This window comes from Uloborus diversus, chromosome 7, assembly GCF_026930045.1.
Source record: "Uloborus diversus isolate 005 chromosome 7, Udiv.v.3.1, whole genome shotgun sequence".
NCBI lineage: Eukaryota > Metazoa > Arthropoda > Arachnida > Araneae > Uloboridae > Uloborus > Uloborus diversus.
The window spans coordinates 150746696-150761095 of NC_072737.1; the positions used below are offsets into that span (position 1 = coordinate 150746696).

The following is a 14400-nucleotide window of genomic DNA, read 5'->3' on the forward strand; positions in this document are numbered from 1 at the left end:
ATTTTATAATGCTTTTATGAATGCAAAGGAAAAAAAATACAGAATGCATGTCATTTCTTCTCCAATTATGCATAGCCAAAATGTTTTTCGATCCAATAGTTTTAAAAAGTTCAGCACACAATGTAATTTAATTGTAGCATACTGATGGACAAAGTGTTGTAGTGGAAATTCCAAAAGCAATGTTGCATTCATCTGCAGTAGATTATGCCAGCTCAGTCCAAATGTTTATTGATTGAGGCGAGTTCTCGAATCTGTATGAAACTAGAGAAGAAGTATATTATTTACTAAAAATTAAACAAAAAACATGATTCAGAGAAAATGTTTCACAAAGCAAATATTTCAGAATTCAGTCACATCTCAACTACAAATGAATGGGTGTTGAGAAAAAGGGCTAATATTTTTTTTTCCTTTCCTTTTCAAATGAAAGGTCAAATGTTGTATCAGCAGCGTGCAGGGGAGGGTCAAAGGGTCAGCTGATCCCCCCCTCCCCTGTGACAAGAATTTTATTATGATTATTACTAATCTTCAAATTTTTAAATTCGAAAAAATAGTACATGGAATAAATGTTAACCTGTTTTTTGCTTTGTTCTGTAAGGCATTTCTTCTCAGCGCGTCACTGTTCAGAGGATTGACTGGATTTGTTTGAATGAGCAATTGATATTTTCAGTTTTTTTATTCATTTTCAAAAGCAGAAGCATCTCTAATGAGCTTAATCATTGATAAATTGTAGGGAGGAGGGTATTTGAATGGGTTTTCATCTTATTGGGGAGGGGGATCCCTGCTTAAGGGAAGCTTTCTTACATAGGAGATATAATGCTGGCCATTGAAACTTGACCCCCTTACAAACATATTTCTGAATCCGCCCCTGGCAGCGTGTCGTACTGGCAGGCATCAAACCCACAACTTGTGAGTTACATGTCCAATGCCTTACTGATTAAACCACAATGGCCGTACTTGGCACACATTGGGATAGTGGCCAAATTTTGTCTGCCAATAAGAAGTAGTGGTAAAATCTTTGTTTTGGCCCCCGTTTCTTGAAAAGTCCTTAAAAAGGTATTGTTTGCTCAAAGGGTTTCCTGAACACTTTTGTATCTCCTTTTCGAAACCTTTAAAAAACATTATATATCCTCACTTTGATTTTCGAATTATTCCTTGGTTATTATTATTATTATTGCCTATTATTCCTTGGTTAAGGTTCTGCAGGTTGTGTCTGCAGGAAGAAGTATCATCTTCATCATCTTCATTTTCTGAAGTCTTCCACTTAGTGCTCCCAGCTTTGTTCATAAAAAAAGCAATTTTCTGATTTGTCTTTACATTTTTCTTTTTTTAATTCATTCAAAATTTTCTAATTAAATATATTAAAAAAGCAGATCAGTCTCATTGGATTATCTGGGAAAATTATCCAATTAAACAGGGATGTTCAACCTTCTGGGGGAAAATTCGGTTCTCAAAGGTTTTATTTTTTTTTTTCAGCAGGGCATTCATTTACCCATTGCCAAATTAAATGGAGCTGACAGTATAAGTATGAATAAAAACTAAGAATTTTTGATTCCAAAAAAAAAAAAAAAAAAAAACAACTATAAATTTATAGTATGCAATCATCGAATATATTGTAAATAAAAATAAGAAAAACTTCAATTGCAAAAGTCAGATATGTAATTTGTTGTTTTCACCAATAACTTTATTATACAGATTTTTAAAGATAGTAAATTTCAAAAAAAAAAAAATTTGCACCGTATGCTGTACACAAGGAGGAGGATCTTAAAAGCGAATACTTAATATATTTTCCAACATTATTGTAAACTATTTTTATTTGCTTTTTTATCTTCCTTTTTTTAAAATCAAGACAATATAGGGGCTGTCTACAAATGATGTTACACTTTGGGAGGGGAGGGGGGATCGTGAAATTGTCAGTTTGTGACAAGGGGGAGGGGGGATAACAAGAAGTGTAACTTATATTTAAGACATCAGTGCCAGTATTTAAGATTTAACCTAATGCACATTGCTAAAATTTGGGATGATGTGGAAAAAAGTATTCTATAATAATCAAAAAGATTTCAATAAAAATTAAACTACTAAATAAATGCATTTATAAAACATACAGTTACCTTATTGCACTCCATTGTTTTCAGTTTAAAAACATTATTCACAGAATCTTTCTTTGGTAAAATCTCTGCTGAAATATTCTTGTTTTGAAGACGAAGGGATTTGAACATACTCAAGTCTTTTGTATCTCCTCTTGTTAGAGGTTCATGAGCCTTAAATTTTTCATCAAATATGTAGGGTAAGGTGACATGGTTGTTGTAGTACTTCTCAGAAAAATCTTTTAAGAAACCACTAACATCAGATTTTAGAGGAGGTGTCATCAGTTTGGAATCACAACTCAGTTCTGCCGATGTTGGAGGTCTTGCTTCACACAAATATTTTGTTTTTGATGATTGAATTTTACTTGGCTGTGTGTCATATATTCTGCTACTAGAATTGCCTAATGTGCATGACAAATTATTTAAAATCTTAAAAGAATATTCACCTTTTTGCTTTTCTAATAGTTTTTGCTTAGCTGTATGCACTAAACTTTCACAAGAATTAACACTTTGCAAATGCCAAGGAGTTCTTATGCTTTTATTTTCTTTTGTATAATGAAGAGACAAGTCACTTTTAGCAGAACTGCTGGCTGAAGAAGTTGTACACATTGCATAGCCATTATTGATGTTAAATTTTGTGTCAAAAGTTACATTAGCCCTCTGCTGGCTGTTGTCATTTCCATCACCATTTCCATTTATGTCGGGAATTGTCCTGATTGAAATATCATTGTTGTTCTCTGCATATTCAATAATTTCATCTTCTTTACTAATGAATGGTAATAAATGATATTTGCATCTAGCTTCTTGAGTTTCTTCAGATTTTGAAACATTGCTATTTGAAGAGGCAGACCTAGAATGTGGAAGAATCAAAAAGAATTTTAAATATTACAAATTATCATTATTTATATTACAAATTATTTTCGCTACATTGCACATGTCAGGGGACAATAAAGATGCACAATAGAGTTGCGGTTAATAAAAATAACGATAAAACTAACATTCAAAAACCTAGTATGTGCATCTAACAATAAATATGGACTAACCTTATATTACCACAGATTTTTGAATAAAACATCAAAAGGAAATTATCTTACCAATTTCGTTTTTAACAATATAAAAAACTATTAAAACATTCCAACAGTTTTTTGGTGGAAAAAGAATTTAAACAATAACAACTAAAAATGCAGTGAATTAAATACATCTGTTTTCTAAAAAGAGAAGTTAAAGAATTTCCATGAGAAATACAGGTTTTTGCTACTTCAGTGATCTCAAATTTAGGTTGAATTTTTTTTCCAACCGCACTATACGTTCATATATACCTAAGAACGTATAAACTCCAGAAATATCCATTTCGACGATTTCTAAGTTAATTACAACGAATTTTCTCCTGACTCCCATATGTATGCGTGTATGTATCTCGCATAACTCAAGAACGGTATGTCCTAGAAAATTGAAATTTGGTACATTGATTCCTAGTGGGGTCTAGTTGTGCACTTCTCTTTTTGGTTGCATTCAGATGTTTCTAAAGGAGTCTTTTGCACCTTTTTTTTTGGGGGGGGGAGGGGAGGATCATTGTTAATTTTGATGCAAACTCAAGTGGTGCTATAATTTGGTGAACACTTGGTGATTTATCGCTAGTCTTGTGGTCGCCAAGTTTTATCGCCAAATTGGCGAAATATTTGGCGATTTTTTTTTTTTCAAACTTGGTTTCCATTTGGCCATTGTTGGTGACATTTAAAGAGGAAACTATTGAATCACATTAAAATTGCCAATAATGGGGAAATAGCATTAAATTGGTGTAAAAGGAAGTCAGGTGATGCATACATCAGCTCGTTGTAAAAGGAAGTAAAAATGAATAAATAAATGAAACCTGGCAGTCAATATACTATTCCATGTCAGTAACAAATTAAATCCTTAGTTTCAAAGTTAGTAGTTTTCCAAATTTATAAGTTAGGTCGCTCGAAGTTGTTGAATAAAATTTACTTTCAACCACCTATTTTTGACTATTCATTATTCAGTGAGAACTAAATTAATTTTATAAATGATTAATATCATCTTATACTAACTTTTAAATCATTGGGATGATGTTTTTCCATACAGTTAAGAAAAAAAGTTCAAACCTTTTTGCTTTGCACAGACATGTGAATGGAAACAATCTTATTTTTTGTGTTTATTGAGCTTGACAAAGACACGTGTGGTCCTTTCACTACTACCAATGCAATTTTTGTCTTCTAGTTTCTACACAGTGATAAAACACACCAACAAAAAAATTTCAAGCTTGGTAAAGAAAGATTAACGCTTTTTAATGCAGGTTAAAGCAAAAATATTAATTCAGTTCTACCTGAGATATCAGGGTTCGTATACTCCTTCAAAACTCCTTCATTCAGGAAATTTTTTGAAGGGTCCTTCAAACTCCTTCATTTTGGTTTTAACTCCTTTTTTAGTTCAAGACCACATAATTTCCCTTTATGGCAGTAACTTAAAATACTTGGATCGACAGCTTAACATCGTCGCAAGGGCAAAGGTATAATAAGGACGATTTTGATGTAAAAATTTCGAATATTTATTTTTTTGGGATTTACAAACTGATCATAGAAATCGTAAAAGTTGGAGGTGAAAATATTATTAGATGACTAAGACATTTCATAAGTGAAGTAAAACATGCTTTAATGGTGCTTGGCTATTTTTTCAAGAAGTAGGTGTACTTTATTAAGTGATTGTGTTAAAAAAAAAAACAATTGTTTAGTAAATCGCTGTTATGATATTGTAAAAAGGGTCATTTACAACCACAAGTGATGTCATGCCTTGATGGGAGATGGGTTCATGAAATTGTGACAAGAGGAAGAGAGAGGGTGACAAAAAGTGACATCACAGTTATTATAATTTGACATGTGACAAGGAGTAGTAAGGTGAAGTGTGACACTTTGTGACAAAGGGAATGTCATTTAAGGGTAGCCCATTAGTATCCCTTCAAAATATCATTTTACTCCTTCAAAACTCCTTCATTTTATTTCTGAAATTGAGTACGAACCCTGGATATGAATGTTCATGAATATGTAAAATTTCCCTTTAATATTTCACAGCATCTTTGACTTGTTTCAAATGCAATTAAGCCAGAGTTCTGAAACTTTCATATTTTGGCAAGAGCTATCTAATTTAAAAATGAACTAAGTATCAAATTTAAAGACTGATTTTTCTACTGACCAATAGTAATTCAAATTTCAGATTTTGATTTTTTGTCAATTTCGACAGTATGCACTACAACAAGTTTAGTTTAGTGAACCTTCAAACTTAGTAGTGCTACTAAGCACAAAATTTCTTCACAGTGCAAACAATCAGTTTGTTTTTATTATCTGGCTCTCCTGGAACATCTGAACTTAGTCTCTTGTTTTGTATGGCAAGCATATACTTTCTGAGCGTAAAATTAGAATGACACCTACTATTTCAGTTTTATTGTTTGAGGTCTGAAAATTATCCAACTTAAGTTTGTACATAATGAAAGCAATGTACAAAATTTTACAAAAATATTGATTTCAAAAATTAGTCCAGCTGACACAGAATGACCTCAATAGTAGTTGAATAAGCATGATAAATAAGGGTAACTATAGTTGGGGCAAACCTAACCTAGCAGCATTGTGCAGGCTACACAGATCCTCATCCCAGCATTACGCAGCCTGGTTTGGTTTGCCCCAACTGTGGTGGCATTATAAAGAGATTTTTTCAAATTTCAATGGCTATTGAACTTTTACCCTGAACTAACCTCACATTTAACTTGAGAGATTGCACACCTAACAGTAACAAAAGAAATCGCGCGGAGTGACCGAGTTGCCCCAATCAGTTTTATCTAAAATTTTCTATAAATCATCATTTTCTAACCTTTGATAATCTGCAAGTTTACGTTTACACGCTCGCGTGGGGAGTGTGAGTTACCCCGTTAACATGTGAATTCTAAGAAATGATTGCGTCACTTGCAGGAAGAAAAGTGAAAACAACATTTTACCTACCAAGGGGACTGTTAGATAGGAGGATACTGAAAAGGTGATTAACTACAGATAAATATTTACTCTGCGACAGGTTTTTGGATAAGAATGGGGTGACTGTGTGCCCCGTGGAATCTCTCTTAAGTTAAGACAATGTTTTTCACATTATTTTAAAAAATAAATTATAACCTGGGAGTGTCTTGTAGGAAAATGACAATGTGCTTCCGTACATAGTCAGTTAACAATAATTCAGTAGCACTTGGTCGACTTTCTGGATTAAAACTAAGCATTGAGGAAATAATATCCAACAGGTTTGAAGAATAAATACCAGATATCAAAGCCAGCTAAAAGTAAAAAAAAAAAAAAGAATAAGTGAAAAAGGGAGCAAAAATTATTAAATACAAATACAAAAGTGACGACCAGCAACAGGCTCTGGGCCCAGCTAGGCTGGTCCTAGTCAATTTACAATCCCCAGTGAAGATCAATGGCCCTCTTAAAACTATCTACTCCCTTGCTTATTACCACCTCTTCCGGTAAGCTGTTCCAAGGTTCCACTACCCTGCTATAATAATAATTTTTACTAATATCCATGTTAGCCTGAGATTTAAATAACTTAAAACAATGACCCCTTGTCCTGTTTTCAGTGCTAAACTTCAGCCCCGTAACATCTTTAATAAATTTAAACAACTGAATCATGTCCCCCTCGGTCTCTTCTTTGCTCAAGACCGTACATTTTTAGCCTTCTAAGCCTGGAATCATAATCTAAGTGAGAAAGTCCATTTATTAGCCTTGTAGTCCGCCTTTGAACCCTTTCCAATACATTAATATCTTTCTTAAGATAAGGAGACCTAAACTGAACAGCATACTCCAAATGAGGTCTTACCAAACTTCTATATAAGGGCAGAAGAACTTCTTTAGATTTGTTTGAAATAGATCTATTGATAAACCCAAGCATCTTATTGGCTTTGTTACTAGCTATGCTGCACTGTTGGCTGAACTTTAAATCCTGACTTATTAAGATGCCCAGATCAGTAACTTTTTCTGCCTGACTAATGATTAATGCCTGATCAACTAATGATTTAACTAATGCTTGATCATTGATACACAATACAAAAATCACATGGTAGTCAGAAATACTTTTCAAATTAATAGATGTAAATTATATTTAACAGTCATACACATTAGAGTAGATGTGATGAGAATAAAAGATAAAAAAGGTTTACTTTTTCTTTCACAAAAATGCTCTTGGACACCAACAAGCTATGAGCATCAAATGCATACTTCAGTGCAGCTAATTCGTACATACAACAACCTAGTGCCCAGACATCCGACTGAAACACAGAAAAAAAAACTAGCTCCTCATTACCTGGAATTTCTTTTATTTCATTTTTTTAACAACATTTATGCGTTAATTTGTGAACATTAATTGTGTCATACAAAGATACATATGGATAAAAAACATTCGATGGCAGTAAATTTCAAAAACAAAAAGTTACATTTAAAAAATATATGAAATACATTAGAATACTTCAAAGGTTACATAATTAAAATGAGACATCAGCAAAACTTTGTCTTCTAATTGAATTGTATAGCATATTTGTTTTTGAAGGGCATATGAATAACAAAACAGACATGTTAATGATATGTTTCACTATCTAAATTGTGGGAAGGGTTTTATGCATGATTATGATTATTATACTGATTTGTAACCAATACACATAATAAATCGATGATTCCAACAATTGTTTTTACATACAATAAAAAAGTTGCAGAAATAGTTGATCAAAGAGTAAAATATAGTTAAGCAATATAAATATGAATCATTGGTTCATTTTTACATTTACATCCTTTAAAATGCTTAAAGCATTTTTTTTTAGAATGCAAAATAAAACAAAAATATCAGCCATAAAAAAACTTTTTTCCATTTTTGTAGAAGCTTGCAGATTTTTACGACACAATTTAAAAAATCTGGATTCATGGGGAATTCAATCTGCCCCGAATTTGGATTTTTACAGATTCTAGAGATACTAATTAATATATATTTTTCTCTTTTTTTTAATACCAGTTTACTCGATCATTTCATTTTATTTATTTATTTATTTAAGTCAATTTTTTTTTTTTTTTTTTCAAAATCACAACAGATAACAAAACTCAAACAAGTAATGAAAATAGCCTTTAAAGTAATCAAATATAATACAGAAAGCGCTAATTTTGTTTACTTTTTTTTCTTTAATTTTCAAAAATTGTTTGATACCCACATAAAAATATTGGTGCTTTTAAGCAACATAATATTTGAAAAATTAAAGTTGCCATACCTTTTCACTGATATTTTTTCCAGCATATGTTTCTGGACTTAAGTAGCAAGGTACTCCTATTAGTGTCTCAGCCAGTTCTTCAGTAACTTTCAATGCTTTTGATATACCAAAATCAGCAATTTTAATCAGGTTATTTTTTGTTAAAAAAATACTCTTGGTTTTCAAATTGCGATGCAGAATTTTTCGATCATGAAGGTACTGAAAAAAAAAATGATTTAATGCCATTGTAATAAGTGTAAATAATCACTTAAGATAACAAAATTGCTTATATCAGAAATGAAATGGCTGGACATATTTGAATGTAAAAATGTTTTGAATTTCAATTCAAAAAAATTTTGGGTGGAAAATTTATTAAAATGTTTAATGAAAAGGTTTCATCTATGTATGTATAGTTAGTTATACACATTATATTTTTTAGGTAGTTCTGTTTTTAATTTAATAATAAAAATTTATTTGCTTTTAAAATTTTAGTATTTTTCTTATGTTCCTTCTGAATTCTCATCTAAAATAGAATGAATAAAGATGTTGGTTGGCTTCATTTAAAACAAAATTAGTTGATCTTTTGCAAGTCATTTATTTATTTATTTTGTTCTTAGTGCTTTATATTCAGTCATCTTTAATAAGTAGTACTTTTTTAGAAAATAATTTTCATAGTGTAGTAAATTTTCAATATTTAACCATCATAATCGGTAACACTTGACGCCTTTTGAGAAAATTTTGCCAAACTTCCTATCCAAGGCAATGCCTTTTCCTTTCTTTTTTTTAATAAAAAATTACACGATAAAAATATTGATTGTAGATGTACCATTTGATTTTTATGCTAAACCTAAACCCAGTGGCGCGACAGCCCATTGGGGTCAAGGCCAGGGGTGGCATTTCAACATTTCATTGGGGGGGGGGGGGTTGAGTTTCTTAAATACAAATTACCTCAGTATGGAACAAAACACATATTGGCTGACAGCAAGTAATCATGATATGGGGGGAGATTGCATAGTTAAAGAGCCCTCAGAATAGATATTTATTGATGTGAGATATTTTTTTCCAAAATAATACATATTTTTAAAGAGTATCTATGGAAGCATACTATGCATTGAGCAGCTGAAATGTATTTCCAGCAGAAGAAAGTGATGAACATTCATTAAATGGACGCACTTAAAGTATGAGCGTAACAATGAATGTAAAATACCAAGGCATTTTCTTGTGAAAGTCATGCAGCCACTTCACTGCACGGGCCTCTCATAACCATCGTTACGCAGAGCACACAAGAACGAGATATTTAGCCTATATGAGAAAATTGCTTCTTTAGTAAAAATTAACCATGATTCTTCATCAGTTTTTTCTGTTCTGAAAAGGCTTGATGAATTTCTAATAATTTAAAAAATGGAAAACACTAGCTCATGTTTAGAAATGTGTTGAGTTTCATCAGCCATTACAGAGAGCCAGCAAGATTGTTTTTCTTGAACATTGATTGGCATTTTACGTAAATTGAATTTGCTCATTTTTATCATTCCTCTCAAAAAATTTGGGGGTGCGACCGCCCCCTCTTGACCCCCCTATTTGTCGCCCCTGGCCAAGGCTTACAGTGCCCATTGCAGTCTTCCTGACCAAGGGCTCTGGGGTGCGAGGCAGATGTTCCGGTTAGGTGGTCAGCCGAACACGAAGCCCTCAAGATTTAGTTCCCAAGCACACTTGGTACTCATTTAATTGACCCACTGAAAATGGAGAACTGCTGTATCGACCATTCTCAACCCAGGCCTGCGACGTGGAAAAGTGAAAGGATACCACTGAGCCACTGGGCTTCCTTTCCATATAAGCATATGCAAAATTAGAACTTTTAGAAAAGTTTTGATTGTACAAACTTTAATTTGCCTGAAACAAATTCATGTTTTGCTATTTATATTTTATACTTATTTTTTAAACCTGTATTTAAAACTCAATGATACCTTTAGAGCCATACACATTTGAACAAACCAGTGAACGATCTGCTTTTCTTCGATATGAACATCATTCTGATTTTCTATGAAGGTGAACAAATCTCCATTTTCAAAGAAGCACATGACAATGAAAAGATTTCCCTTGCTGTTATAGAATGAATCCAGATAGGTGGCAATATGAGGGTGCTTGACAGTGGACAACAGTTTAGCATCCAAATGAGCACTTCTTTGCTCCCTTTTAGGCAAATGGTGAAGATCAATTTGCTTCAAAACAAACTGAAACAGTAAAAAAGGTCAAGAATCAAAAATCATGTTTAATAAATATTATGAGAATTAGTAAAAGAAAATAAACTACAAATAAATACAAAAGTAATGACCAGCAACAGACTCTGTGCCTACCTAGCAGGCCAAGATAAAAAGTTCCTCTGTCTGCAAACCCAAAGAGTTTTTTTTTAAATTTCCTTTGAAAAAATACATTCCACTACCTCAGGGCTGTCCAACTGCAAAGAGCTCACGGGCCAGAATTCCAGTTACTGATCACCTGGCGGGCTGCAGTTTTAAAAAGTTGAGCAGTGACCTCTTATACACTAACAATTAATAGTTGAATTATTAATTATAAAACAATGAAAAAGAAGGATTATCAAACAAGCTGCAACTTTATTCGGGAATCTAACATTCTCGCAACCAGTCAGATCAATATTATCTAAGGAAAAGAGTGGAGAGTTAACGAGAACAAACTCTCAATTTATTTTTCAAAACAAACAGAGGCCGTATAGTCAGTGTGGGGGGGGGGCTTTATTTTTTACCAATTGCAGGCAGGCTTTGCTTATCTGAAATGTTTCTCTCTTCCCTCCCTGTCTCCCTCCGCCAAAGCGAGGCAATACTATTTCTAGGAATTCGTATGCACAAGCGTGCAGGGTAGGACTGCTTGACCTGTAGATGTCCTGTACCTTTTTCTCCCAATACAATGAAAGAAGTAAAAGAGCGAAGAAGAGGAAACTTCGCGGACCCCGGCTGAACCAAGAATAGTAGTCTCGGATGCGTCTTGATACCATGAAATGTCGAATAACGAAATATGCTGAATAAGAGGTTGGCTGGCCACACAATATGTGTTGGCGAGCCGCATGCAGCCCGTGGGCCGCCAGTTGGACAACCCTGCACTACCTGAATCCTGCTTCACTAACAGCAAAAAAGTAAGGCTATATATGCGAGTAAAACCTCCACTATGACTAAAATATCATAATTAATAAATGTACTAGTTTCATACAACATAAGTTATTGTCAAGCAATTAACACAATCAAGACACACTACAGGGGGGAAAAATGGGTAAATAAAGAAAGTTGTAAAAAAAACTGTCTGTAAATTTTGAAAATTTTCTGCAAACAGTGTTTACATTTTCATCAGTATCATCTGGGTCTGCTAGCAAGGTTGGTCCTAGTCAGTTTATCAATCTCCAATCAAGATCCCATAGCCTTCTTAAAAATATTCACCCTATTGCAAGTAACAGCTGTTTCTGGCAAGTCCGGCTCTTAGGATAGGCGACCTGTGCCACTGCCTAGGGGCAGCAAATTTCTTAATGGCAAAATGTATGGAGGTAAAAAAAAGAAAAAACTCAAATTTGTTCCTTAGATTTTTTTTTTTTTTTTTTTGCAGCTCCAATTGCAGTAATACATGAGCATGCTTGGTGATCTAAGGGGGGGGGGGGGGAAATATATCATTAAGACCAGGAGGCAGCAATTCTATTCCAAATACCTACAATCCTGATGACGTAGCAATTTTTCCTAATTTCAAGATTCGTTTGAGATTTTAAAAGTTTATAACAATGACACCAAGTTTCCCAATCTGTGCAAAAAATTATTCCATACACATCCACCACCACCATTTTAATAAAGTAGAATAACTGAATCATATCCCCTCTTACAATCCTTTACTCAAGACTATACAATAAACATTCTATGCCTGGAATCATAATCTAAATTTGAAAGCCTATTTACAAACCTTATAGCCTGCACAAAAGCAACGTAAAGGCACAAATTTGCAGGAAACTACCTAGGCTGGTCATTTAAAATTTTTCTATCTTCAGTGTAGATTTTGCCAAAAACAGCAAAACCACACCCACTTCCAAAACCCATTGGGGGGGGGGGGGCAATTCACCCGATTTCCCTAAATGATGAACCTGAAACTATATTACACATATTTTGGGGTCATAAAGAACCCCTTTTTCAATGCAAAAAAAGAAGCTCAATTCTTTTATTTTGAAAAGCAGGTCTCTTGCAATCTTAGATCACGTGCAGTTTCCAGCAAATTTGCCTTTTTATTGTTGTATTTTCTTCTGCTTTTAAAGCACAAAAAGATTTTTCAATTCTTAGTATGATCATGTTAAAAACATTCAAAAAAACTTAGTTTACAAAAATGGGTGATTTATCATAAGGTGTGTTTTCAAAATTTCGCGCCAAACTAAACAAAAGAAAGCACTAATCTGTTTGTCAAATGTTACCAAAATCATTTTAAACATAAAACTTAAATTTGAAACCCAACAAGCCATGATACAAAACTGAAAGTTAGTTTGAAATAGAAACAAAATCAGCTTAACAAATAAACTATACTATTAAAACATAAAATAATCTGCCAAATAAAGAAAAATAAGATGAACTAACATGAAAAAGTCCAAAAATGTAAAATTGGACTGCAAGGAGCCAATTTGGCATGTTCCACATTGCGATAATTACCAAACATAATTGAGAATAAATTGAAGAGGGAATGATAGAGTGACTTAGCTATTAAAATCTCTAAGGCAAATGTACTCAGGAGTTTGGTTTTTTTTTTTTCAGGGGGGGGGGGTTCATTGCGATTTAGGAGATGGGCACCCGAGTTAATGATGGAATATTAAATATTTCTAGTTCTTTAAACAAAAGAGCAAAATGATTCAGAAACTGGTATTCTACTTCTTAAAAATCACAATAGATACAGCTAGTTTCTACAGTAAAACCTGTCTACAACGATATTGTTGAGACCTTAAAAAATATTGTTATCGACAGGTTATCCTTATAGACAGTTTGATTATTATTGCTCACATTTTGCTGGGTCCAAGGAAAATATCGTTATAGACAGGTTTTTTGTTATAGACAGTATTGTTATACACAGGTTTCACTGTATAGTGATTTATAGCTTTTTCTAATTAAGAATGCATTTTAAATTCAACTTAGGGTGCCAGGTTTCTATTTCCCCTCTATTTTGACGTGGATAGGGGACAGTTGCAGCAATATATGTGTTTTCATGTATAAATACAAATAAAGAAGGATTGACTTAAAAAGTAATTCTTCAACTTTTTTGTATAAATTTTATCTATTTTGTTTTCAGAGAATAAAAAGTTTCTTGGATATAATTGACGTCCTTCAAACAGAAAATACATGCAACACATATCATCGAAGTAATTATCAAATACTAAATTTGAAATAAGAAATGTTTTGTAAAAACTTTATTACTGAATGCAACTAAAATACTTTTATGAAAAAGAGTTAATAACGAAAGAAAATAAGTATACCTTCTTTCTAGTTTTGGAGCATTTGACAAGCCACACTTCACTAAAAGTCCCTTGAGCAATTTGTCTAATGAATTGATAATTCTCCATTTAACAAATGCATTATCGTACACATAAACGAACTAAGAAATTTGACTATGAATATAAATAAAGGAAAAAGTTCTTAATTTCCTAAAATATAGCGCAAACATCTCAAATAGCTTGTAATAATATACAATTTTCACAGCACCTAAACTCTTCGCAAATTCATCATATCTGCACAAAATAATCGACCGGTTTGACAGACATAAAATGTTGTTTACTGTTTTGACGTTGCCAAATAACGAACATAAAAATCAAACTTAAATATGAGACTCAACTTTTCCTGGAGTGAAGAGTTAACTTAAGGTGTCCTCTGTAATTTAAAAAGAGAGTAAGAAAACCTTCAGATAACAAAGTTGCTTTGAGCAACTAGGCATGTAATATCTGCATTTCGTATTTTTCATCACCCATTTGCCTTTTTCATTATATTCGCTATATTTTTTGGCACAGGGACTTTCGTGTGT

At 32.9% G+C, this 14400-nt stretch overlaps 1 protein-coding gene across 1 annotated transcript; it reads right to left on the reverse strand.

Annotated features, from left to right (window-relative positions):
* Positions 1-17: 17 nt before the first annotated feature.
* On the reverse strand, positions 18-14107 carry LOC129226414 (uncharacterized). Its single transcript, XM_054861015.1, has 7 exons — positions 13859-14107; positions 10323-10589; positions 8380-8577; positions 7288-7395; positions 6254-6408; positions 2109-2934; positions 18-261 (listed from the first exon to the last, which is right to left on the reverse strand). Exons 1-7 carry the CDS (start codon positions 13943-13945, stop codon positions 226-228), a joined length of 1677 nt encoding a protein of 558 aa, XP_054716990.1. The 5' UTR covers positions 13946-14107; the 3' UTR covers positions 18-225.
* Between the last annotated feature and the right edge of the window lie 293 nt (positions 14108-14400).